Genomic DNA, 27,283 nt, shown 5'->3' on the forward strand with positions numbered 1-27,283 from the left:
AAAAGCAAAAAATAAAGGCAAGAGTAGTACCTACGGAAACTAATGACTCTACTTGCATTGAAAATTCTCTTGTTAATAATAACTCACTTGGTGACAAGCGCAAATTTCAGGACTCTATGATTGTTAATGATGATATGGTTGATGAAATATCGAACATGAAAAGGCAAAAGATGGACTTGGTTTGTGATCTTGGCAGTGGTATGGCAACTATCGAGGTGGTGGTTGGTGCGACCCAACCCCACCCGACGTTATCAGTATTATGTGTTGGAACTGTCGGGGTCTGGGAAACCCCTGGACAGTTCGTCAATTGAGGAGGTGGTTCACATCTCTTGCTCCCAATAAACGAAAATAAAAGAAGTTGTTGTGAGTCATTGAAAGAAAAGATTGGGTTTACTAATGCTATAGGAGTTTCGAGTAGTGGCTTGGCAGCGGGTCTGTGTTTAATGTGGAATAATGCCACTGTTTCCTTTTCTATGACTTCTTATTCACAAAATCATATTTGTGGTGAAGTGGTTAGTAAGGGTGATGAGGTGAAGTGAAGATTCATTGGTATTTATGGATGGCCAGAAGAGGCTAATAAACACAAAAATTGGTCTCTTATGCGCTCTCGTTGTGGAGATTCTGAGCTCCCTACTGTGTTTGGTGGTGATTTCAACGAGATTCTTGACTATGGCAAAAAAGAAGGGGTGCAAATAGAGATAGAAGGGAGATGGTTGGCTTTCAAGATGTGGTGGAGGAGTGCGGTCTTGGTGATCTAAGAGTGACGGAGCAATGGTACACTTGGGAAAGAGGTAATAATCCTGAGACAAAAGTGAGGGAGTGCCTTGATCATTTCCTAGTCCCTTGGGGTTGGCTCCAAAAAATTCCAGGGGCCTTTACAAAGCACATAGTTCGTTATAAGTCGAATCGCAGTGCCATTATTCTCAGGGGAGCTATTAATCATCGCACGAGTAGAAGAGGAGGAGGGAGGAATTTTAGATTTGAGACTGGTTAGTTGCTTGATGAGAGATGTGAGGAGGTGGTCCGAAAGGCGTGGGAGGAGGCTACGGGACAGCCGATTCAGACTCGGCTAGCTGCAATGGGTCGAGACCTATTGGTTTGGAGCAAGGAAGGGTACGGTAATTTGCCTAAGCAAATCGAAAAGGTGGAAAAAGCGCTACATTTGGTGCAGATGGCTCCGATTTATTCTTTGAGTTGTGATAGCTGCAGTGCTCTTGAAAAACAACTAGACGATCTAAATGCAAAACTTGAAGCTCATTGGTACCTTAGATCGCGAGTTGCGGAAATAAAAGATGGTGACCACAACACAAAATATTTCCACCACAAGGCTTCCCAACGGATTTTTGATGTTAATGGTGCATGGCAGACATAGGCGGAGATTATTGAAAAAGAAGTTGAAAATTATTTCCAAAAAAATTTCACTTTAGATAACCCTTCTACTGAACAATATGAGGAGGTTCTGCACCATGTTAATCCTACTATTTATGTTGAGTATAGTGATGCCCTGTTGCGTACATATACCAAGGTTGAGATTTTTTTGCGTTAAGTCAAATGCATCCTTGTAAAGCTCCTGAACCGGACGGAATGCATGCAGTCTTCTATCAGAGATTTTGGCACATTATTGGAGATGAGGTATTTGAATTTGTGAGTAATATTTTATATGGTTCTTTCTATACAAATATTGCTCTTATTCCTAAAGTTCAATCCCCCACTGTTGTTGCTGAATTTAGGCCCAAGCTCTTGTAATTAGACTTAAAAATATTCTCCCTGCAATTGTAACTGAGAATCAGCGTGTCGTTGTTCCTGAGAGGATGATTACTGATACTTCTCTGATAGCCCTGGAGATATTTCATTCTATGAAGCAATGCAATAAAATCAGAACAGGTATTATGGCAATGAAGCTTGATATGAGTAAGGCTTACTATCACATGGAATGGGGTTTTCTAAGCAAACTTCTTCTCACAATGGGCTTCAATGGTAGATGGGTGAATCTGGTGATGCAATGTGTAACAACAGTTTCCTACTCTTTCCTGATCAATTTAAGAGTGTGTGGTCAAGTTTATCCTATTAGGGGCTTAAGATATAGAGATCCTATCCCCCTTCTTTTATCTTAGTAGCTGATGCTTTTTGACATATGATACTGAAAAGGTCGATGCCCGAATTCTTCATGGTGCAAATGGCCCAGAGATATCTCACCTTTTTTTTTCGCAGATGACAGCTTACTGATTACAAAAGCCACCTAACAGGAATGCTTAACAATAGTTGAAATTCTCAACCAATATAAAAAAGCATCCGGGTAGAAAATTAACTATGAAAAGTCGGAGGTTTCTTTTAGTAGAGGATTCTGTAGAGAGCGAAAAGAGGAGTTGATTAATCTGCTCCAGATGAAGCAATTTGAAACTCATCACAAGTACTTGGGTATCCCTACTGTTAGCGGTGGTTCGAAGAAAATCAATTTAGAAGCATCCTTGATCGAGTGTGGAAGAAATTAAGGGGGCGGAAGGAGAAACTTTTGTCGAGAACAGGCAAGGAGGTTCTGATCAAAGCAGCTATCCAGGAAATCCCTACTTATCTTATGGGAGTATACAAGTTCCCTGTGGCAATTATTCATGAGATAAGGTCAGCTATGGCCCGGTTTTGGTGGGGTGGTAAAGGGAAATCTCAAGGTATGCATTGGTTGATTTGGGATAAGTTGTGTAAACCGAAATGTATGGGGGAATGGGTTTCAAAGATCTTGCCTTTTCTAACGATGCTTTGTTAGGACGGCAAGTTTGGCAGCTCCTCACAAAAACTCCCTTCTTAGTCGCGTTATGAAAGCCAAATACTACCCTAATACTGACATTCTTAATGCAAGATTAGGAAACTCGAATAGCTACTCTTGGAGGAGCATTTGGGGTGCTAAGAGTTTAGTTAAAGAATGTATTATGCACAGATTTGGGAATGGGCATAGTTCGGTATTTGGAGGGATCTGGATTGGTGACGAGGAGGGGCGATTCATAGAGAGTGCGGATGTCGAAGAGTTAAGAGTGGTGAGTGATTTAATCGATGTGGAGAAAAGGGAGCGGCGCACTGATTTGCTTGATCTTCATTTCAGTGAGAGAGATAGGAGGTTTATTCTTGTTGTATTCTCAGTGCTCGTGGAAGGAGTGATGAGTACATGTGGGCTTACCCGAAAGATGGAAGCTATACGGTTAAAACTGCTTACATGCTTGGCAAAGGAGGAAACTTAGATGATTACCATGGAGTGTGGGTTGGATTATGGAAGATGGAAGTGTCTCCTAAGGCTCGGAACGTTTTCTGACATGCCTGCACAAACACGCTTCCTGTGCGAGCTGCTTTGAAGAGACGACACATCATTGAGGATTCTCGTTTCCCTTGGTGCCCAAATAGCGACTAGACATTGTTTCATGCTCTTATGGGGTGCGAACGAATTCGAAGCCTATGGGTTGATTGTGGTTGCAAAGCAATGATCGACGAGGGTGGAGACATGGAGTTTCTCGATCTATTCTTGAAGACTTGAAGTGGAGTAAGCTGGATTCTAAGCTTGTTCAACAGGGTTGTTTTATTGCATGGAATATATGGTTCGAGAGAAACTAGTTCATGTTTGAGAATAAGTGCGTGCCTTTGGCAGTCCTTGCCCAACGCATCTTTCACCAAGTTGAGGATTTTAACTCCTATACTCAGCGTATCTATGCTGGGTTGTGTAGACCACATCTGTCAAGTCCAAATCAATGGTGCACTCCGCCTGATGAATTGGTGAAAATTAATATGTATGCAGCTTTGAATGAGGGGTGGGTCTGTTTGAGTGCAGTGGCGAGGGACAAGGAAGGTAAGGTGTTGTTTTCGGTTGTTTGGCGCATGAGAGCTTGGTGGCCACCTGATGTAGCAGAGGCAAAAGCTATCCATATGGTTGTGTGCTGGGCCAAAAAGCAAGGTTGCTCGAAGGTCATAATCGAATATGATTCTCAAGTCATTATCTCTCGCCTCTCTAAAGCGACTATCTACTATTCGGATTTGGATGCTATCCTCGGTGACATTATTTTTCTCTGTTGAGATTTCCTTTCTGTTAATTTCTCACATGTTAAAGGAGGTGGCAATTATGTTGCCCACCATCTTGCTAGAGTAGTGTCTTTTGATTATGAGTAATGTTGGGTAAATCATTGTCCCAATGCTATCTCTCCTTATGTACTTATGGACACGTTGTCCCTAAATTTATGCACTATTTCTTTCCCCTAAAATAAAGAACTCTCTCACCGTCATCTTTTTACATTGTCCATTGTATTTGTTTCGCCAACCTTTTCACCATGACTGCTCTCCTTAGTCAATTACCTTCGCCTTTACCTCAAGCTTGATGATAACCAATCTTATATGATATGTGCAAAAGCAAATAAAAAAGTTAAATTACATAATTACATCTATTCAAATCCTTGTTTTTACTAAAGAAGGAAGTTAATGAAGTTCAAAAACTGCCTTCAAATTCATAGGTTCTAGTTTGATGTCTTTGTGGGTTTTACATGTCATTGTAAGTATTATTTGGCGTTTTATCATTATTAACGCTTGCCTGTCAGCCATAAAGAAAGTCCTCTCTTCCATCAAAGAAGTATTTCCTCCGTTTCTAAATAAGTGCAACACTTGTTGTTTTCACGTTTGCCAATGCATTATTTTAACCATTAATATCTTCAATTATTAATAAGTAAAAATTATAAAAAGTTTATATTAAAAAAATTCACATTCAGACGAATCTAACAAGATCACACATGACTATGTTTTTCCTAAAATGTAAATCACCAAAGCTAATTAAAGTTTAAACTGTGAATAGTAAACACTATGCAAATGTTGCACTTATTTAGAAACGGATGAAGTATAATAAATATAGAGGTTACCTCCAAAGCAACTCCACCTATTATTTTTATTTTTTATTATTATAAAAAAAGAAGAAAAATCCGTTCTCAGGAACGGAGTGAAACACACATCCTGCAATACGATTAAGTAAACCATCCATAAACAATGGCAGGAAACCCCATTAAAAATGGGAGTGGGGGCGGAGGGCTTCATTAACGGACCAGTTGAGATACAACAAACGACTATACATTTCCTTCACCTTAATATACAGCAGGTTTACAGGTTAATAGAGCTTTCTACAGATGAAAACCTCAATATTGACAGCTCTCAGGTAAGAAATTCCACAACTTTGGGAGATGGGTAGCCAGCTAGTATACAAAGAATGGTATAGAATCATTGACACTAACCTACATTATGAATCTAGATAATCTAATCGACATGTACAAAAGGATGGCTCCGCTATTTAAACATAATGAAGCCATCCAAAATTTCGACTGCTACTTATGATTTAATGAACTAAGCAACAAAGCAACTCACAAGGATTTGGGTGTACTAGTATTTGGAGTTTCTGGATGTGAAGAGTACTCGGGTGGAGTGATTAAGTTGCAAGGGTCAAGTAGCGGTTTTAACTGCCTCTCAACCTCTTGTCTTTGAAAATTAAACTCTTTATGAATCAAGGATATAGCGGATTTGCAAGATTCCTCATCCCTAAATGCTAGAGTCCATCTTCCATCTACCAAAGTCCGTGCCTTTGTTTTTCCAGATGCAGCAGCTTTTGAAGGATCCAGTGACTGTAATGTTGGTGGACGAATCCTCAAGTGTAGCCATCTTGGGTGCTTGTCATCTACTCGGGGCTGAGTCATAGAAACCAGGATATATGGATGAGGAAAAAGAAATTGTCAATCGGTAATGGTTAAAATAATCTAGTCAACAGTAAATAGAACTTCCAACATGAATGAAAAACAATCATTGTCATAAGGGAATTAATTAAGTTATAGCACATACATTACAGGCGGCTAAAGGTGCCACAACACGAACAATTCCAACATTTTGTCTCAGGGGGAGTTCTTCCACGAGCACAATCCAACCAGATGTTCCCATCGATACAGCTTGCAGCCAAACATAACGTTCTTTACCTCTTTCAAATGCAATTCTACAAGGAATGGCATCAACTGCAAGTAATAGAATGGAGAACTTGTTATTCTTTTATGAGCATAATTTGAAAGAACATTTAAAGCAGCCTTTCCTTCTTTAGACAGATAGCAAGACAAACAATGGAGACAGAAAACTGACCAAGTTTCAACTCAACGCCTTGCTTTGGCCCAACACTGTCAAGACCCATGACCCTAGCACGAGAATTTTCAGGTATGTCGACTGGGGGATATATTGGTGCAAAATCAGGCAATGTTATCCCTTGTGAGAAAACAAGAAGCTGATAAAGAAGTACAAATGCCTGCATTAAGAAAGATTATAAGATATTAGAGTTATAATATCTTCAGTCTTCACCCTCGGAGAGAATATGTTCGTGAGCCAAATCAGGATGTATAGCTCTCATGTGCGCTCTCTGACAAAGATCTATGCATGTGGAAATAACTAATTCTGACGGATCTACCAACTGTTCTTAACTATTTGCGTGACAGCTTAACTAAGTAATGGTACTTATAAGAGCACACAAACAAGATACCAAATCACAAACATCAAGGTGACGTTGCACAACACGCATTATATCTCACCTTTACCACCTCATACATTCTCTCTCCATCTGCCAAAGATTCACTCGAAATGACACCTGCAAAAGATGAGTATGATAGTTATTTTCTTTGAAGTACGTAGGAACTGTATGGCAAAGACAAATATAATTCACAAGTCTAATGAAACAACCTCTAGAAGAAGATGGCAAGAGCATGCACCTCAACTCATTCCTGGGTGATGAGGACTCCATCACTACAACAACATGTTATTAGAGTGCAAAACCACAAAAACACATTCAAACGAATAGCCACCCAATATTGATATAAGTGTTAAAGTACCTTTTTTGCACTTCCTCCACTCATCACAAAGAACTGAGATAAGTAAATCAGCCCATACTCCTCCAGCTTCCAGGAGGATATTACTACAGCATTTAACAAAGGATTCCTGCCCATGCAACATCCAAAATGTCATTGAAAATTACAATAAAAGCTTTGATAAAGGATACCAGCATGCAAATGACACTAGACTTCTTGTAATTCAACATACATCACATCTCATTTTTTCTCATTACATGTTTCCAGTCCTTGACGCTCAACTTCAACCATTGTTTTTTTTCCACATTTTAGGAAAAAATTTTCAACTACATAGAAATTTAGATAAATGCTCCCTCCTCCATAAATAAATTGACATGTACACAATTTTGGTCAATCAACAAATAAAGGTTTAACTCACTCAAACCATTTGATTTGGGCATCTCCAGTAACTCTATCTTTCTCTCCCTCTTTCAATCAATTCTATTTATTTTTACTTCCACACTATCTACCAACAAAGCCCACATTTCCTACTATTGACTCTTAATATGTGCACCCAAACCAATTTGTGTTTGGATGGAGTATAATGATACTAATTTTACATTGTGATTTAATTTATTGCCACCATTCATTTTCTGTCTTCCTGTTTACATCTTCATAGTTTTCCGGCGCAAACTTTAACCATTACTATATTTGGTTACATATCGTTAAAATTCTGAAGTCGATATTTTGAAGATACATACTGAAACGAATTTAACAAGATCTCACATTATAATGTTTGTTTTTACTAATGATACTTATACTAAAAATTTGGCTCAATAGTTGTGACGTTCCATTCAAGAAGAACAAACAGGAAGGGATGGAGTGGATTTTTAAGATATCACTGGTTGAACGTTGTAAACTTAGACTTAAAAAAAAAAAAACAAAGACACGCATATAATACGGGATGAAGTACTACAGCATAGGACTGTGACACTGGTCAGTGTAAGACATCATTTAAAGGCAACATTAAAGGGTGATTAGTACAAGGTGCAAAAACAGTCAAAAGAATAAAAATGGGAATTGTAATCCAAGAAGTCAAACGCGCAAATTACTTTGAAACACCAAAGATGTGGAGCAATGAACAACTATTATACCATGGATTTGAATCAATTTAAACAGGTATTAAAGCAATTACTAAATTTTCTATCTTGGTAGGAAAGTTCTTACTCTTAGCAGATTATGATGCTTCCCATTGAGTTCTGCCTCGCTATAAGGAAGCAATTGCCGCAAAAGCCAACCACCATCCCACAAGGTACCTGCAGCGATATCCGACCGGCAAAAAAGCTTAACCAATGTATCAAGCACCTGAAACAGAAACTTCCCGTTATATAAAGTCAAGCACCTTCTGAATGCCAAGGTGACAAAGCTGTAAGCAGCCTATGGCCAGGCAAGCAAAGGCCCATAGTAGGTAGATTAAAGTTAAAACACTCATGCAATATTCTAGACAGCATCCAAAGGTTTTTTTTTCTTCTTGTCATTCTGAGGAAATGCATCAACTATTAAGGAATGATGGAAGATAGGAGTAAAATTATAGATCAAGGTCACCTTACAACAGACACGTAGTCAAATACTGACGTACTGAACATTGGTACCTATAGCTACAAAAACTCATTTCAAGACTGCCTCTGTCAATACTTCTAATTTTTCAGATTCTCTATTCTGAATTTCCCCCAGAGTAAACTACAGTAAGGGTCTTATTATTTTACATCAAGTGGTTAAAACTCAACTCCATCTTTTCCAAAAGACAAAACGCATAATTATCTCTCTCCTTGCTGCCAACAGACTGCATAGCCAATCATGTGCATGCTTCATTTGTTTAAGAGTGATGCCGGTGTGGCAGTATGACGAGTCACACATAAATTATGCAAACTAACAAGGGTTCACATATACTAACATTGTCACCGTCTTTTAGTTGGGGAGGGATTAAGCAATCCCCTTGTCCTTCACAAATTTCCCATGTATCTCAGGGAACTTCCCTTCAAAATCTTTTGGGGGGGGGGGGGGGGGATCCCTATGCAGTTTTACATCTTAAACAGACTACAATAAACTGTATCGTATCGAGTCGATACCTGAAATCTGCACGAGCGCGGACTTGAGCTCGGTTCGAAGGAAGCTGAAACCCCGTATTCCTGCATATATACATAGGTACGAAGGGAAGAGAAAAAAAATTGAGTTTAGATGGAGAATTATATGCAATCACATTTATAACTACTCATCATATTTACCATAATTAATGAGAGAAGGGATGATGTTAGAGATGTACCCAAGGCATCAGAGTAGGACTAGTTATGGCACAATTTAGAAATAGTACATAACACAGATAACCTTTTCAAAGCAAAAAAATATTCATTAATTTAGCAATCAGCATATGATAGCAGTCAAGTCAAACTAAAGCTGAGATGTTAACTAAATACAATTATGGATTATGGGTCAAACGGTTATGATTGCTTGTCAATAATCATAATCACCCTAGTGCCCCAAATGAACCGAACGCCCAAACAAGGTAAGTGATGCGCATGGCAGAGAAAAGTACACAGCATTGATCTTGCAAACACACACAGGCTGTTTTATCAAAGCCTTGATAGAAAATGCATTGTCTGCTTCCAAGAACTTCAAAGAAAATCGAAGGGGCAAGAGTATCATCAAATCATTTCAACGTAATCCATTATAACCTAAAGCTTGAACATTGTCAATAATAAGCCTTTTAGTTCTTCTGGTAATGGACAAAGAAATCCACCTTCGAAGCTTCATCCATAAAAATAAAGGATCTTCTGATATGCAAAGCTGAGGCACTACCAACATCCATGACCATGGGAAAGGGGGTAAAATGAGACCAAAGAGAACTTTAGCTGCAATAGTATGTTGGGAGGTTCAAGGTTGTGCTTCAATGGCTACCAAGCTCAATCATATTGTTCAACTGTTATTTCACCACATGACCACATGTCAGAAGTCAGAGTGAACCCCAATAGGGAATTTTTCAGACCTGTTCCAATTGAAATGATTGATACTTCTCATTATCCTTCACTAATATGAGTATTTGGAGGTGAAATGAAGCATTGATATATAGCCAAGACAATAACTTGATTCCATAATGACAATACGGTCATGTGTATGCCTTAAGCATACTCTCATCCCTTCCCAAACATTAATCAACAAACAGAATAAAAAAGATTGGGCTAGAAAATCGAATTTTAACTAACTATTCTTTCACATAGATAGGCTACTGTTCAATGCCAAAATATATGTCTTCCAGTTTCATTCTTCCCTCGAAACATCACTACGTCAAATACTTCAGGCCAAATAACATCAGATCCCTTTCATTTTAACCAATTACATGCATATACCGTCACATTCAAATATCTACATTCCCCATTTCTCATGCATTTTCAGATGAGCTGAAGAATACCATAAACAACTCAATAGAGAATTCACTCTGTAAACAACTCAATAGAGCATTCACTCTATCACAATTTCTTTTATTGTTGGTAACTGAAGGATGTAGGATTCACCTTGAGTTTTTGTAAGTAGCATTCCAGCTCACTGATAAAACCACTTTTAGTTGAGTTACTTCCTGAAGAGAAAAGTTGTTCTTCACCTGAGCTCTCGCCAACAAGAGCTTGCTGCAAGAGAAAATAAAGTCTACTATCATTTTCTGAGGTTGCTAATCAATTGTCCGCAAAAAACAATTAGTGGACCAAATCTTAAGCAGCCATATTTTTTTTTCTCTTGGGGAAGAGCTACAACCTGTTATGTATATCATTTCCCATTAAAGAAATTCATGAACATGTATCAGACTTTATTTTTTCCATGATAGAATACAAAATTCACTTATACAGATAGAAGAAATAATTAGACTACAAGTTTCTGGATCCCATGTAGAGTGGACCCACTGATAGATAAGCAACAACTACTAACAAGCTATTATACATTCTAAAAGAGGAGAGTCACAAAACACAATCGATCAATGACAAGAAATCTCTAAAAAAAATAGCACAGCTTGCTGGATAAAAAACGTACTACATGATAGGCTTACTCAACTCTATGAAAAAACTCCTCGGGTCTAGCTCATTCCAAAGGAAGTGAGCCCCATTTCCTCTAAATATGACAAACAACAATAAAGTTGGGAAGTATAAAGAGGAATCACATGTAGCCAAAATTATGTATAGTCGTAAATTCACATACTCATAAACATCAACACAGATGGGTTGATAGTACTTGAGAAGATCAACTCATGGTATAAGCTATCAAGAACCAAGTTCCAAAACACATTCCTCTCTGATCCCATTCTTGATTCCACTTGCCAAAGCAACAGGCTCACTAGTTTTAAAATAAATCACATCCACTATGACTCTTTTAGCTACACTTAGAAATTACATTATGGAAGTCCATTATATATAATGGTACTTGGCGCTTAGATTCACCTCAGGCCCCCTGAATTTGCATTAGATATGCTAATAAGTATACTACTACATGTTTAAGGATTTATCCACTCAAAAAAGTTGCATTCTTCTATAATAAGGTTACAACTCTCATCTAGGGCATACCAAATATCATAGTCCCTACTTTATGACTCAATTCATATTTTCTTCGTAAAGGTTAAAAATCTGAAGATGACTCCCGAAATATCTAGGATATGTTGTCGTATTTGAGGAAATCATAGTCTCCCTTAAGGACAGAGTGGTCCCTCTCAGAGAGCAAACACAAACACTACACTTTTTAAAATATAGCATGGAGACGAATATGTGGATGAAAACAAAAATCTGAAATTATGGACAGGGATACAGCAAGGAAAAAAAATTATTCTTGTAAAAATAGATGGTTAAAGTCCAGACACAAGTAGCTTCTGCAATATTAAAAGACATCTTAAGTTAATCTCTTAAAAAACAATAAAAAGAAAATTGAGTAATTTCCGTAAAAATAAAGAGAAAGCACACCAAGAAGATTTCAGAACATGATGGACCCAAAAAAAAAAATGCAAGAAATAACAAAAATCATTCCAACAATTCACATGCCCAAGAAACTACACACAACAAAATGAACATGTAATTAACCAGGCAACAAAATTTTAAAAAGGGAAAATAAAAAATAAAATAAAAAGAATGAAGAAATGCAGGACAGAGAGAGTGATAAAAGGAGAACAATGAAGAGAGAGAATTAAAGAAAGAGAGAACAAAAAGAGAGGGCACTGAGCAAGAACAAGCATTGCCATGGTGCTAATTGTTGAGGAGTGAGGCCGTGAGAGAGAAGCATGAAAGTTAAATTATCAAAGAAAGAGGACTTTGAATTAGTGTCCTAGTGGAGCCACTAGATCCAGCTATGTAATTGATATTTCCTTTTTTGGGGGGCTCTAACCCCAACTAAATGTTGACTCACTACTTTCTCACCTAAACGTTCCCATGAAACAGCAAGACGTAACCCGTATATTTCAGCCATCTCCATCAGTTACAAGATGATTCCCAAATGTCCACAACAGTGTCAAACTGTCAACAGAGCATCCACGCCATCCCTGTCCCCAACCCATCTCCTGCAAGGAAGAAAATTGGGGATGCAGTCGCATTCGTGGTTCCAGGACTGATGAAGCGGAAGCGGCTTCTAATGGATCAATGGAACTTGTGGTTAACAAGGTGTGAATTTTCTTTTATAAAAAAATCACATCAATTCTGAACTCAAATGTGCATTTTTCAAGTTCAATAAGTATTCAGTAATTAATATAAACGAACACTAACTCATATACGTTACCCAACTTGAAAACCCACGTCACATTCTTCTCCCTTCTTTGGTGTGTGCATATTAATTTTCTAGTTGCAATGTATGTTTTCCCTTTCTCTTCTTTGGCCAATTCTGATAAGTAACCGATGTAACAGAAAAACAAATCTTTCACGAGGTGAGTCACCGTATATAACGGACGACACGGCAAGGACTTGCTTTTTTCCATAACATAATGGCAATTTCAAAATCCGTTAATATAACATAATGACCGACTCTTATTTCCATGGTATCCAGTATGAGAAATGGCCCAAAAATATCGACAATTTTCCATCCAGGATGAGAGTCGAACCTCGTAATTGACTACCACTACAGATGGAAGCCCTGAAAAATCTTCGACCATGTACAAGCATACGCCCTTGTAAACCCAAGCATCTAATTTTTCAGAAAGCTTCTTTCTAGGTACAGCTAAAATCTGTCTCATGTAAAGTTGGAGAATAGCCAAGCCTCTTGTTGACTTTGAATTGTTGAAAAATGATTGCATTCTTAGCTCTCCATGTCCTTCACATCTTTTCATTGCACAGCCATCAATGAAGTACGATGGGAACAGCAAGAAGATGGTTTAAAATCAACTATGTTGGGGCCACAGGAGGCCTATATACCATTCAACCTCCAGGTCTTCGTCTTCCATCTTACTGAGATTCTCTTAATATGGACTGACGCTAATTACAAAAATTTCCTCCCCCAAGATTTCACAAGATATGGATTAAGGAACTAAGCATAATAAGCTAAAAACACCAACAAAAGCATAAAAAAAAGCATGCAAGATCAAGCCAAAGTTCCTTATGATAAAGAGCCACCAACAGAGATGTAGCTCCTATGCATGTATGGAGAACATTAAGCACCATATCACAAGGATGCCCCAGCAGAGGAAGCCTTTCCAAGAACTCTGTGTTTCAAGATCTCCTCATTAATGAATTGTCTTTGTTGCTAGTATTTCTGTTCCTTTGAGGTTTGAGCTTCTAACTTTTTTTTTTTTTTTGCGGACTTGGCTTCATAAATGATACAACCAGTCAGAGGAATTCCAGAATAGCAACCTTCAACCCCTTCCACTTCCTATTCCCACACGGCACACCCCCTCCCCCCACCCCCAAAAAAAAAAAAAAAGAAAAAAAGACAAAATTAACATTTCCTCTGCGTCAAGACCTAGCTTAATTTGTGATCCATTTTTTCCTCCATAGAAGATTAGAAACCTTAGAACCACCAAGTGGCATTATTCAGTCTCTCGAACTTCATACCCGTGTACTAATCGTGAGGAAATCTAGAAGCTATCACAATCCTTAATGAATCACAACATGCTCAAATCGATAATAAATGTACTGTAACCAAAATACTTTCCAAAGTAAAATGAAAAGTTCTTCTATTCTCTTATAATTGCGACATTCGGACTTTTACGTTCGCCAACATATAGCTTTGACCCTTAATATCTTGATTTCAATTAGTAAAAATTTTATATATATTGACACTAATCCAACAACATATTACATAATAACATTTATTTTATGAGTACATATTAGCAAAAAAAAATATGGTCATGTTAGAATCTGAATAGTGTAAAAGTCAAAACATTGAAATTATAAAATAAAGGAGGAAGCATGGCTAATCTCAAGCACGAGTAACAAAAGATTATTTCCAATCGAATAGAGCATGCATACCAACAAGAGCTTCTTGTGTTGTTTCCGCTTTGGAAGAATCCCAAGTGCATCTAGCATTGACTCCTCCAGTTCTAAAGTAACAAAAAACTTTAGTAAGGAAAAAAGCAAGAGAACTCTGCCCCACACATTAAGTTATGCTATATTAGTTGAATATAAAATAAGATTGAAGGAGCATAATTTCGCTTTGTTGACTTTTTTTATCATTTTCTAAAGTAATATTGAAAATATTTCGAGATGGCAGTCGTTAGTAACGTGACAAACATCTAGTATTACCTTTAGTTTGCAGCAAGGTAGCAATTATACTTAAAGATCCCAGAACTTGTAAATCGTTGCCAACATTAAGATAAGATAGTACAGCCTCCCTACAAAACACAACTTTCCACTTAGAATATATTAAGTCCATTCTGAATCACATATTGATATAAGCAATAGGTTCAAAAGAAATTTGAATCTTGGTCCACTTTTTGAAGCCAAAGCAAAATGATAGGAGATAAATGGAGTAAAGTAACAGCTATCAACTCTTAAAGACTTCACTCATCATCCAATAGAGATCAGAAAACGTCAAAACAATGAAATAACTACCAAGGAGAAGTACACAAAAAATTGAAATGTTCAATAAATAATGACAAAAGAAACTTCTCGTATCTTGCAACTTATGAATAAAGGAAAAAGTTGAAGACCCTATAGATACTATAAAAAGTGGAAAAAGTGCAGAGATGCAGATGATCCTTTGTCGATGTCACATAAAAGACATGTTCGGCTCCTGTTAGCAAAGAGCTAGAAGCAGAACCCTAGAAGGGTAATTTCATGCATATTATGATACTCCCTCCGTTTCCTAAAGATCTTCCCACTTACTATTCCTACAAATACCAAGGAAAATCAAGTTGTGTGGGGCATGGTGTGAGTAAAGTAGGAGAGAGAAAGGGGTTAAGATAAATAAACAAATAAAAAGGGGTTAAAGTAGGAGAGAGAAAGGGAGTAAAATTGAATTAATAATGTAATGGTGGACCATATGATAGTGACATGAAGGGTAAATAGGGAAATTTGTTTTGCCAAATAAGGAATAAAGCAAAAGAGGGAAGATCTTTTGGAAACACCCTTAAACGGAAAGAGGGAAGATCTTTAGGAAACGGAGGGAGTATATGTTATATAATTGAAGAAATTCTTACATTTAATTTGATTTGTTGAAAGTGGTAAAAGGTCTGTATAATAGACTGGCCTAGGGGGGCAGGGGTATTTTAGTAATATAGTCTAGTTAATATGTTAGCTCCGGGAATAAGGCAAGTAGACTATAAATATAGGAGATTAGGGAGAGAAAAGATCATCAAGAAAATATTGGAGAAGTTTATTTTAGTGGTTAGCTTTGGGAGTGTGACCAAGTCACTCAGAAACTTGGCAATTATCCTTTTATTTTCTGTAATTTGCATTTCCATCAATCAAATATCATCATCTTCTTCCTTTTTTCTACTGTCCCAGTATTCAGCAAAGAACTAGAAGCAGAAGCCTAGAAGAGTAATTTCATGCATACCGTGATACATGTTATATAATTGTAGAAATTCTTATATTTAATTGTTGACAGCGGTAAAAGGTCTGTTGGTGTCTTTTAAAGCCAACAATAAATAAATTATATAATAAAATAAATAGAACATTTTTTCATATTATTTTTTCCATTATTATAGATATTAATTGTGATAATAATCCTAGAACTTCCTTGTGTTTTGTCAACAATAGTCTAAATATTTCATGATAAAGCATCATAATATATCGAAGGACACGATGAACTCATAAGAAACATGTAAAAAGGTAAAGTAATGCCTCTTATAAGAAAAACAATGGAAAGAATTAAGCTAAACCTGGACAAAGCACACACTAGTAGTGCATATAATCTCTACTCTAAAATATATCCCTGAGTGACTCTTGGCTGCCTTCGGTGATAGACATAGCTTACAACTCTCATCGTACTATGCTCTCCAAAGAGCAACTCTTCTCAAAAAACACAAACAAAAGGTGATAAGTTGACTTGAGAACAAATTTCAAAACCCAATAATGCTCCAGCCAACAATGAGGAAGGAGAAAAAGACAGGCAGAAAGTAAGATGGCTCAGCCTAGGTAGGCACATTTATGAATCTTTTATCTTTCGGATTAATGAACTTTATTCAACAACCAAAAGCGAAAAGATTCAGCCATAACATGATAGCTTGAGCTAAAAAAAATTACCAAAGAGACTGATTTTGATCACCACAATTATTTTGCAAGCTGGCATCTTCAGGAATGGCAATCTTTGAGTTGCTTACACCCTCTACCATATCTCCATTACTACTTTCTTCAGATGGTGGATGTCGAAATTTGTAGGAGGTTGCGTCACCATTCACTTTACTTTCTTGAAGTGATACAAAGGACCCTTCAGGAAAAAAGAAGGCAGCGACGATGGTATTCGCCAAATCTTTGATTTTGACTATTCTCAATATGCAACAAAGTAGATACAATGAAGTGACAGCTCCAACTCCCATATCCTGGATGCAAAAGCTACAGAAAGTAGGTAAAAAGAGTTTCTTAACAAAAGAAACAAGTCCCATCATGCCCACAACAAAATCCACCAACTCCCCTCTGATCCAATTTTACCTTCCCAGAAAATGCTGCATGTTCGAATTAACTACACCAAATTGGAAATTATGGAGTTGGCAGTACAACTGTAGCAATCAGGGATAAAGCATTAAGCAGAAACGCAATCAACATGCAGATTTAAGTTCCTAAAACTTACAGCCTCAATCAAGGAAGGCAGTAACACTGGCACTATCAAAACCCGCAACAAGCCATCTGTTATCAATTTATCAACATCTGGAATCCCTGCCGAGATAACATCACTGAAATAGTAAAGATTGTCTTCAATTTCGTCCACAGCGGCAATGATGCTAGATGACAAATCTTTAGAAGTTTCACTGTCATCAGAAGAAGAGATAAATGCCGAGTTGGTAAAAATTTGGCATCAAGTTTATTTGTCGACACAGCAAAATAGAACTTACCTTGATGCTTGAACAACTAAGTCATTGAAAGTGAGGCACTGCTTCTTGAAAAAAATAACCAGATCTGTAAAGTGATTCCCAAGTGTGCCGCTGGTGACGTATCTATTTACACTCTCATCCCCAACTATGACCAGAGAGAAACATCTCAAGGAAATGAATTCATGCATTTATACCAAAATTCTAAAAATAAATAACAGCAAAAATAACTCATAGTACTTATTTAAGAGTGAAGTACATTATGAGAAAGGAGATATAGCTGACCGTGGTAAACATTAAGAGTCAAAGCACGTATAGCAATACGTATCATACTATCTTCATGGAAAGCAAATCGAATTGCTTCAACGTATAATGGGAATGATGCCACCTCATCCTAGATCAGGAAATACAAGAGAAAATCAAGGAAATGAATTCATTGAAAAGAGCCAAGCTTTTCCACAAAGAAGCTGGTATGCAATTTTATACTCCCTCATCCTTTTTTATTTTCCCCAATCTCCTATTTTAAGAGTTGTGAGGTTGTATGTAGTTTTGTCCTTTTGCATGTGGTGTAGGTGAAAAGTAGAGAGAGAGGTGGGAACCACGAACCTTAAAAGGAAATCGAGCAACGTTTTAAGGACAAACTAAAATGGTGAAAGTGGGACAACATATAGGGATAGAGGGAGTAATTGTTTGACAAAAGATTGAAACTTTGTTTAAACGAGTAAACATTAGTCATTAATAACTTCGAAGGAAAACTCAATAGCTAGAATAATCAGGCCTCTCGTGATATTAGCTACTCTCTCCATCCCTAAAACTGTCAAATTTCTTTTTCCTGGTCCTCTTAAAAAGATGTCAAACCATTAAATATATGGCACTGGTGTCAATTTTCCATTAAATATATGTCATTGGGAAAGTATCACAAGCAAAACAAACGACTTACAAATCTTCCATGCTTCTCTTTGAATTGACAAATATCAGGTACAGAAGTAGTAAAAGATTATTGTAGCACATTTCTTTCAAATGTGAATACAAAGGTGCATGGAACATACTTAAAAACTTCAAATTCATTTTCCTGGTTGTCTTAAAATGATTTCATTTTGCCATTAAAAAGATGTCACTGGGCAAGTATCACAAGCAGTGTGAAACATCATAATGGTTAATCTTCCATGCCTACCCCTGCCCCCTCCCGGATTTCACAAGTATCAAGAACAAGTAGTAAATCATTTTGCACAACATTCCTTTCAATTGTGGTTACAAGGGTGCATAGGAAGGTGTCAGATCCTAAGAATACAAGGAAGAGCCACCAAAACCTTAATTCAAGCCCTCTCACAAAATGAAAGAGATTCAAACCAATGGAAGGAGAATACTATTGTGGTTGGATCCTCCCCCTTCTTCCGCCATAGAGGAAGGAGAAAGAATGAGTTGTAAATTAGAATATGGAGGTTATTTTCCATAAATACTCGGGTATCGTATGCTGAAGCCCCCCTACAAGATAAACTCCCTAGTTTCACTTTCAGCTCTCAACAAGTTTGACCAAGAATTATCTTCATAGCCAGCTTATTTGGCTAAAGCCACCCTCATGATTACTAAGAAGATAGACATAAAGCTAAAGCATTAATAACTGCCCATCATCATGAGCAGTTGCATTTTGGTGAAAGCCAGAAGAGTCATCCTTATCAAGCTGTGATAGGCTGATTACAAATTATTTCTCAGAAACCAACAGAGTAAATATTAAGCTTACATTCTGAGTCTTCACAAGCAATGATATTGTGCTCTTGTTTAAATGCCCACTTATTGTTCTGCAAAAAAACGACCTCAATTCAGCTCATTACTGCTCTTTGCAAATATTTTGATAAAGATACAATATGCATCAAGTACAGAATCAAAATATAAAAAAATACAATGAAGTGCATCATTAGTAGAAAACAGACCTCAAAAAGGATATATAATATGATAACAGCTCGTCATTTCGGAAGTCAAAGGAATAACTTATGAGATAGTTAATATGCTCATTGCTGAAGAGATAATCTATGGAAATGTCAAATAAAGTCACTGTCAGTTTACACATAAAACAGCAGGTTAAGAGAGTACTAACTTTCACCAATTTAAGACAACTCACATATGGCATGCTCATTTTTCAAGTTTTGAATCATGATGCTCATGGTCTGAAGTAACTGGAGTGAAACAGTGATAGTTCTACTGATCTTCAGAATACGTACAAATTCCCCTAACACTTGCTTTTCCATAAAAAAACTGCAGATAAAGCAGAAATGATAAAACAATCAGACGCTTAAATTGAAGTAGGGCCTCCAGAAAGAATTGTCTTAATTATAGGTTATTACATTCAGTCATATCCATTGTTTGGTTTCCTATAACTATCTCCAAACAATTTAACTGATCATATCAACAATTGACTAGCTCAAAAAGAACAATAACAAATGATGGTGCATGGTAAACAAGTTCAATCAAGTCCATCTGAGGTGGAAACAATCTCTAGAATTTCATATGATGCTCGGACTCGGTACATTTTAGAAGGATTTTATGTTTGAATTTGTACTCACAGACACAATAATTTTTACAGTTTTAGTAGTAATTTTCCTTTTCTAATTTTTTGGAAATATGTTTTTTTATTACAAATACAGTAATGACATAAGAAAGTATTTCGTATAAGCTTGCACAAGGAAATACAAAAAGGGGCCAACACAAGATAAGGAGTCAAAGTTATTTGTTGAAGCCCACATGAAATACTTTGTTTTCCCAGCAGATGTAATAAACAGTAATTATTTAACTTGGGGGAGAGAAAGCTAGAAAGAGAAACAAGAGAGGAAAAAAAAAAGCAGAAACCGAATGAGAGAGAAGAAAAGCGCCGAAAGCACTCGACCTCCAGCCATGGCCGCCATAGGAAGAAGGAAGCACTGAGTCCAATTTGACCTACCTAGGTCCAACTCGTACATCGTGTCCTCACCCAGGGTCAAGTCGTGTTAACATGGATACAGAGTAAACCAACAGTCCGAGCATCACAGAGAATTTCGGTCTCTTAAAGGCTTCCAGACCCAAAAGTTGATCTGCAGGTTCGAGAAGGTTAAGTCCTACATGGCAATGGGGAATAATATACCATTCCAGATGATAAAAAAATGAGAAGACTATATAATGCTTTTCTAAAAGATATTGCTTTATGCTTTCATATCTTGAGCATTGAGTCTTGCCAATATTCCTAGCTACTTTTTTAGCCTGCTTCAAGAAGGTACTGCAGACAAAGGCTGGCGACCAAGGAAAGACACAATACTATGTTATTTAATCGTAGCCAAACTACATGAGAGGCTGGTCTTTATGCTCCTAAGAATGTTGTTCCCGACAGCAGGAAAAGTTAACTTATATTTGAATCATCATGGTTGAAAATGTTCAAAGACTAGGTACCAAAGCTAGACTGCACACCCCTAATAGATTCATCAGTAGCTTAAAGAATTCAGAGAGCAAAAGTACAGGGAATACTGATGGAAGTACATAGAGCTCAAGAAAATTATTAGCCACACTATCCAACTCAAGCATTATTGTCAAGATTTGGAAGGTCAGAAGTTAGGAGGCACCCAGTGCCAAATTTCAAATCCTTGGACATGGGATATGATATTTACAGAGGTGAAAATCATCATTGTGTGATTCAGATTCCAGTCTGCAAACAAACATGAGCTTACAGACACAAGAATTGACCACTGTTCCCAGTGCCGTTAGTCTGCAAAAAGAATGTAGTGACTTGCAGCAAGTACTTTCAGAAAGAATTTTAAAATATCTTTCTTCCCCTTCCTAGGCTGTGTGATTCTTTCACAAGAGTATTTTCAGTGCTGAGTGATTTTTCAGAATATTCTGGGTCTTATAGGCTGAGAACATAGAAAGGGTTACCATAAGGTCTTCAGGTTTATCTCATAAGAGGAAAACATTCCTTGGTTTATTGACATGAACATAGATTATCAATAATCTTGAATGTATATTGGGTTGAATTGAGTGATAATCTTTCCCTACTCCAACATTTTACAGCAATTTAAGCTTTAACTGTTATTTAACCAAAATGTTGCAGCAAGTTCAGTCAAGGAACAGCAAACATATGTTCGGGCGAAATATAAGACGTGAATGCAGCGGCCACATCTCAATTTCTCCAAAGCCCACATTTGGGCCCAGATAAGAAGCAAAAAGGAGGCCCTCATAAGTCCAGCCTGGACACAGTAAGCAACAAAGCATACTCAAATTCCTTTCTCCCTATGTGTCTCCGATCAGCCCAGATCAGGAAATAAAGTGCAGCAGCACAGCAAATAGTCTTAAACTGAATTCAAGCCACTAACCTATCAGCATACTCATATTCATTTCTCCCTATGTGTCTCCAATCAACCCACATCAGGAAATAAAGTGCAGCAGCACAGCAAATAGTCTGAAACCGAATTCAAGCCACTAACCTCTCAGGTTCTCACAGTCACATCTCAGCTAATACAGTCCATCTAGCAACAGGGGAACTCCCACCATAGAGACCTTCGAAGTGGACCAAGAAACTGAACTGGAAGGCTGAATTTTGAGCTTCCCTGTTTGAACTTTGAGGAAAAGGGGCAATACATGGGAGCATCAGGAACCAGTAGAGAGGATCATTTGCAATCTTGTACCTTGATCTGATTAGATCTCAATTTTACATTTTACTGAGATGATATAGTCTAACGTTCAAATAGTTTTGTTGTAGATTAGAGTTTCCGATTTTCATGTTTCGATATATTTATCTTTTGGCTAAATTGTCTGTTATTTGGCTTTGTTATTTACATCTCAATCTTTTTTTCCCGGGTGCTAGTGAGCAAACCCCTCTAGTATCATGGTTTGCTACTGGATTTCTTTTGGTTTAGTTATATGTATTTTAATGCAAACAAATGCTAATGTAGGATTCAACAACTCAAACCTTCAAACTAGGGTTTATACTTTATATTGTTTAAAAAGGCTTCGCTTGCCTAATGAAACAATTCGAGAGATAAAACTACACTAGTCTCACTCACAAATGCAATCACTAAATTTGTTCCATCACGAAAATAGGGGGTATAAACAATGCAAATTGCAAGAAGTTTTCTGAATTTAATCAATTCAGCTTACTCTTACGAAAAAAAATCCTATTCTTCTATGCATAATAATATCTACTAGATAACTTTATGAGACCACCTAAAATTCGTAATCTTACTCTCTTTAGGAAACAGCTGCTTTGGCAGAAAAGTAATTAATTACTACAAATATATAAAATATGCACCCAAGCGATCTTACCGAAGATTGCCTAAAATTTCAACACAATCACTTCGAACTGCTGGTAGCACACATTTGTGCAAGTCGGCACATGCACCTAAAGTCCTAAATATGCCCACACTTCGGCCATGCTTGCCACCCAAACTCCCTCAAATCTCAAAACACATAGTGCCACCAAAACAAAGCTTGTAAATGACATAAGCGCTAACCATACCTAAAACATACTTAAAAATTACCATGGAATAGTCTAGGGAAATGTTTCAGAAAGTGTGGGGAGCATTGAGGTGATAGGAGAATGCAGAGCAAGATGGGAGGCTGATGCCCCTCAAGGTGACCTTAAAGTGATGACCCTTTAAGCCTTATACGTCAATGCCTCAAGCACACGCTTTTTAATAAAATAGTCTAGACTGTAGGGAGGTCATTCTCAAGAGACCTGTGCTCTAAGCTTTGAGCACAAATGATGCTTCGCCGTAATTGCATCAGGCTCATAGGGACATACCCATTTTTCCTCCTTACTCATTAAGCTAGGTTCTTCTCAATATAGGGACTTAATTGCATATTCTGTAACATGCTACAAGGCTACGGGATATTAAAAAGTGTCTGTAATAAAACAATTAGATGTAAACGTAAATTTAAATTAAACGAGTTAAGGCCTAGTTTGCATGTTATGAAATGGTGTTCGTATCTCAGAGTTGGCCGAATACCATCTCATACCCATACTTAATCCCCAACCGAATCCAGATTGTATTTGAACAAGGTAATCCAAATTGTATTCGAACAAGGTAATCCAAATTTGACCCAAATTGAATTAGATCTATTATCAGCATAACTAACCAAGAATTAATATGAATAATATAAACTAATTCAAATTTTCATAATAAGCTAATGCATAACCTATTTAAATATAATCTCGACTGACATTCCTTGAACTAGACTAAAGCCGAATCTAATATTCATTAAACGAGACAATCCAAACACAAGTAACCAAATTGAACTCAATCTAAACAACCTGTTAGCAAAGTTCCAGGAGGTAATGGTCACAAATTAAGTCCGTTAGAAGGAAATCCATTATTCCTGTAAAAAAAAACTCGGGGCTAATAAATCTAGGATTTTTCTTTTGGACTTGCATGATCCGAGCTCGCATAGTTGTGACACAAGGTTCAGTGTTTCCATCGCACTTTAAGTTGTTCCATAGTTGGATCTAGCAAGATTGTTTGTCAGTTGTCGCTACTTGATGTTAGATAATCAAAAGCTTAGCTTTTGATTTACATATGCGATACAATAGAAGTGGAACTTGTGGAAAATAAAACATAAGAGCATGTCTATGACCATTGGTTATGATTTTAATTATAAGTTCATAATCTTAACGTATTGCCCTTCTGTTTGTTCACTCGAAACAAGGAAACAACAGTGCATTTTTTATAGAACCGACCTTGATTAACCCTCCCTACATTGTTACGAGAATAGGCTTAGGTTTAAGTTTGATAGGATCAGAATAATCACAACAAGTAGCAGGATCTACTAACTCCAAAACCCGCCAAGAGACTAGTGCTTCCATCTTCACTATACCTTTTCAGATAGACATACATAAAAAGCAATAGTTTATGGCTTTATGCAAATTATTCATAGAATATGTAAAAACCAATAGACTTACTCAAAGAAGGTTGAGTCATGCTGATCTCCATATGTTACCAACTCCGCAATTGATCTCAATGCCTCAATAACAAAATCCTTCATGACAAAGACAAGACAAAATACTCATAAATAAACCACAAAAGTTATCAACAGCAAAGGGAATAAAATATAAGATTCAACTGACCTTGTTAACTTCATTGACAATTTGAATCTTTTGCAGCTGATCAGTGAGATATCTGCATCATGCATAAAAGTCATTACACCAAGATTAATGGAAGCATAGAGTACACTTGCTTAATTGAGTTTGCAGCTTGTCGTAACACCACATACTCTCTCGAAAGTCCATTACTGATAAAAATTGTAAATTTGGACATAGGTGACATAACTAAAAACGTATAAGCAAATTTGATGAGGAATGCAACATATCTAGTGTTAAATAGGTTCGTGCGGGCAGAGTGATCTCACTCTTGCAACCGTAATTGATTAAAATACTGATGAATCTTCACCTCGGCATACACAGCAGCGGAATTATGTAGGTTATCGGATAGTGGACAGACAAATCGGTGAGGACGGGCTTCAGCTTTCAAATCATGGGACAAGCTAGGAATTAATTATTTCAAAAATATCTAACTTAATTTGACATGATAAGGCAAGTGACTAGCTTTCGATACAGACTAAAACGCCATCTTGTTCTCCCATTCGGTTATATAAGGTGATGACCACCAACAAGACTTGGCTATGAAGTAAGAGAAGAAAATCGTCTAACATAATGAACTATTGCTCAAAAAAGAAAGAGCCTACAATAAAGTATGAGTAACAACCATTTGGACTTTTTAAATGATACTCTCTTCCATCTGAAAAGATAGCAGTCACATTGTCCTAACGCTTCATGAATACAGATGTCACATGACTCATACTGACCTTATCCTATAGTTGGGTCGTAGCCACTCTCTCCCCATCAGTCAATTAGTCAATATGAGTAGGGATGTCTTCAAGTCCCATTACAAATCATTACTAATATAAGAAGGCGGCAACTTCATCCAGGATTTTCATTATACATGCATATATACATATCCAGCCACGGAAGTTAATAGGAAGGAGATTTAGCTACCTCCAATTCTCCACACTATCCCAGAAACCCACTCATTCAAACAAATTACAACTCATTAGGCTACCATCTCTTCCACTCTCCGCACGTAATCTCTTGGCAGACAAAAATAATTGATGAACCATGAAATACCCGGAAAAGGCTGCTTCTGTCTTCTATCCTCTTAGTCATACAGAACATGTGAAAGCATAGAGTTCAATCTGAATTGCTTGATAGAATACATCTATCTGACTACAAATAAAGACTAATCTGAATTGCTTCATCAAATACCTCCTTCTGACTAAAAATAGTTATCACATCGTCATTATCCCTGATTATTACAAAAATAACCCTAACAGATAGTTGCGCCAACCAGTGGCGGATTATAGAAGGGGTGGGTGGGGGCTTGGCCCCCCATAACAGTATAAGATAAATTAAGCAAATTGCAGTCCATGTCACAAAACAAACTGGGTGTAAAAGGAAGTTTGAGCGCTTAAGTTTGTAAGTTCAAACCTTGCATCAACACATTTGGACTTCTTGGTTTTTCTTCATCTTAAATGCTTCTCTTTTTTCTTTTTTTCTTTTCCTTCTTTATTTTTTACTTCTTTCTTCTTCCCCTTTATCTTTGGCTTATATCAATTTGCCTAATTTAGAAAAATCTTTTCCGTTGATTGTACTATCTTCTATTCTTCTTCTCTAAAAAAACCTCCTTTTTTATTTAACTATAATAGTACTTCTTATTTCCTCAAACTCATTCATAACAATCATAAAATATAAATTTATCTCTTTTGTTTTACTTAAGAAAGCAATTTGGTAATTTATTTAGTTTTTTTTATTGGAGTAGTTTATTTAGTTGCTAATGAACTATACCTTCAATTTCTTCACAAATTACTCAGTTTCTTGAAGATTTCATAAATAAATAAATGGAAACAATTTCTTGAAAATTGCACCTTTGAGATTTTGATTTATTACATTAGTTACAAACTCTTTGTAGCCATTAATAATAGTATATTTATATTTTGGTGTGTATTAGTGTTATTATTCATCTTTTAAAATTTCACACTAAAACTTTTAATTTATCAACTTGGCCCCTGTTAAATTGTTGGTCAAGATCCGCCACTGGCATCCAACAACTGTATGTGATTATTATTCCGAGACGGCAAACAATTTAACTAGTGATTACTATGCATATCCTCATTTTCCTGTACTTTACTACTTATACAGTTCACAGTTTCGAAACTCTGAATCAACCAAGTGAAGTAAATATAAGTCAAATAACAGTTGAAATTTAAACCTCACAAATGCACCAACTAAGTCAACTACAAACGGAAAAAGAAAATAATGTAAATAATATAAAAATCCGCGAAGAAAGTAAAATAAGAGTAAAAAAGCAATTGCAAAATAATTGCAACATTGTAAATCAAAACAAAGTAACAAAGTAAAGAATAACCTGAGTTCATCCAAGGAGAATCGGTTTCTGGATCTCCAGAAGGAAAACCACATCATTAAACAATCAGACCTTCAAAATTATCATTCTCAGCGATCATAACATAGTTGAAGCAAAATAAAAATTGTTCTAATTGAATTTCAACATACAAAATCAAGAGCAAATAAAAAGGTTTAATTGCGATTATAATGGAGAATGTGAAGTAGATGATGTGATTCTGAGAAATTAGAGGAGAGAGATTAGGGTTTAAAATTGAGGAATTGGAGATTGGAGAGGAGAGAGAAAGTGAGGTTGATGAATGATGATCGGTGGTGGGGGAAAAAGCGATGGATTGTCGCGCCGGTAAGGGAGAAAGAAGGATTGAGAGTATTAGTTTTGTCGTTGAGAATTGTTTTTGCAGAGTTTGGAAGCAGTGGAGTTATAAAATACTTTTACTTAACTCTATAAAGTGGAGTATGGATGATCTTGACCGTTTATAATAAATCATTGGTTAGTAATATTCCATCTCATTCAACTTTGTTTATCTGTATTTTACAGCTATAATT

General features: G+C 36.8%; 1 protein-coding gene across 3 annotated transcripts; it reads right to left on the reverse strand.

The window, feature by feature from the left end:
- Positions 1 to 4,980: 4,980 nt before the first annotated feature.
- Positions 4,981 to 27,157, reverse strand: LOC104901547 (hypothetical protein). Of its 3 annotated transcripts, XM_010689135.4 has the most exons (21): positions 26,742 to 27,157; positions 24,389 to 24,440; positions 24,224 to 24,300; positions 19,427 to 19,560; positions 19,239 to 19,335; positions 19,049 to 19,106; positions 17,593 to 17,701; positions 17,332 to 17,455; positions 17,070 to 17,247; positions 16,526 to 16,821; positions 14,582 to 14,670; positions 14,309 to 14,379; positions 10,397 to 10,507; positions 8,957 to 9,016; positions 8,055 to 8,192; positions 6,873 to 6,978; positions 6,724 to 6,786; positions 6,576 to 6,631; positions 6,136 to 6,295; positions 5,848 to 6,014; positions 4,981 to 5,696 (listed from the first exon to the last, which is right to left on the reverse strand). In XM_010689135.4, the coding sequence occupies exons 1-21, from the start codon at positions 26,795 to 26,797 to the stop codon at positions 5,376 to 5,378; spliced, it is 2,523 nt and encodes an 840-aa protein (XP_010687437.2). In that variant the 5' UTR covers positions 26,798 to 27,157; the 3' UTR covers positions 4,981 to 5,375. The 3 variants fall into 3 exon arrangements, with proteins under 3 accessions (XP_010687437.2, XP_048490256.1, XP_048490255.1); XM_048634299.2 differs by lacking the exons at positions 19,239 to 19,335; positions 19,427 to 19,560; XM_048634298.2 differs by lacking the exons at positions 24,224 to 24,300; positions 24,389 to 24,440; positions 26,742 to 27,157 and adding an exon at positions 24,002 to 24,020.
- Positions 27,158 to 27,283: the final 126 nt, after the last annotated feature.

Source organism: Beta vulgaris, chromosome 8, assembly GCF_026745355.1.
Source record: "Beta vulgaris subsp. vulgaris cultivar EL10 chromosome 8, EL10.2, whole genome shotgun sequence".
In the NCBI taxonomy this organism is placed as follows: Eukaryota; Viridiplantae; Streptophyta; class Magnoliopsida; order Caryophyllales; family Amaranthaceae; genus Beta; species Beta vulgaris.

Excerpts from the sequence above, each read along its gene's own strand:
- LOC104901547 (XM_010689135.4), bottom strand. The coding sequence starts at position 26,797 with ATGATGTGGTTTTCCTTCTGGAGATCCAGAAACCGATTCTCCTTGGAT. Across the intron at positions 24,441-26,741 it reads TTCTCCTTGGATGAACTCAG|ATATCTCACTGATCAGCTGC; the intron begins GTTATTCTTTAC and ends TGCATGATGCAG. Across the intron at positions 6,015-6,135 it reads AGGCGTTGAGTTGAAACTTG|TTGATGCCATTCCTTGTAGA; the intron begins GTCAGTTTTCTG and ends TATTACTTGCAG.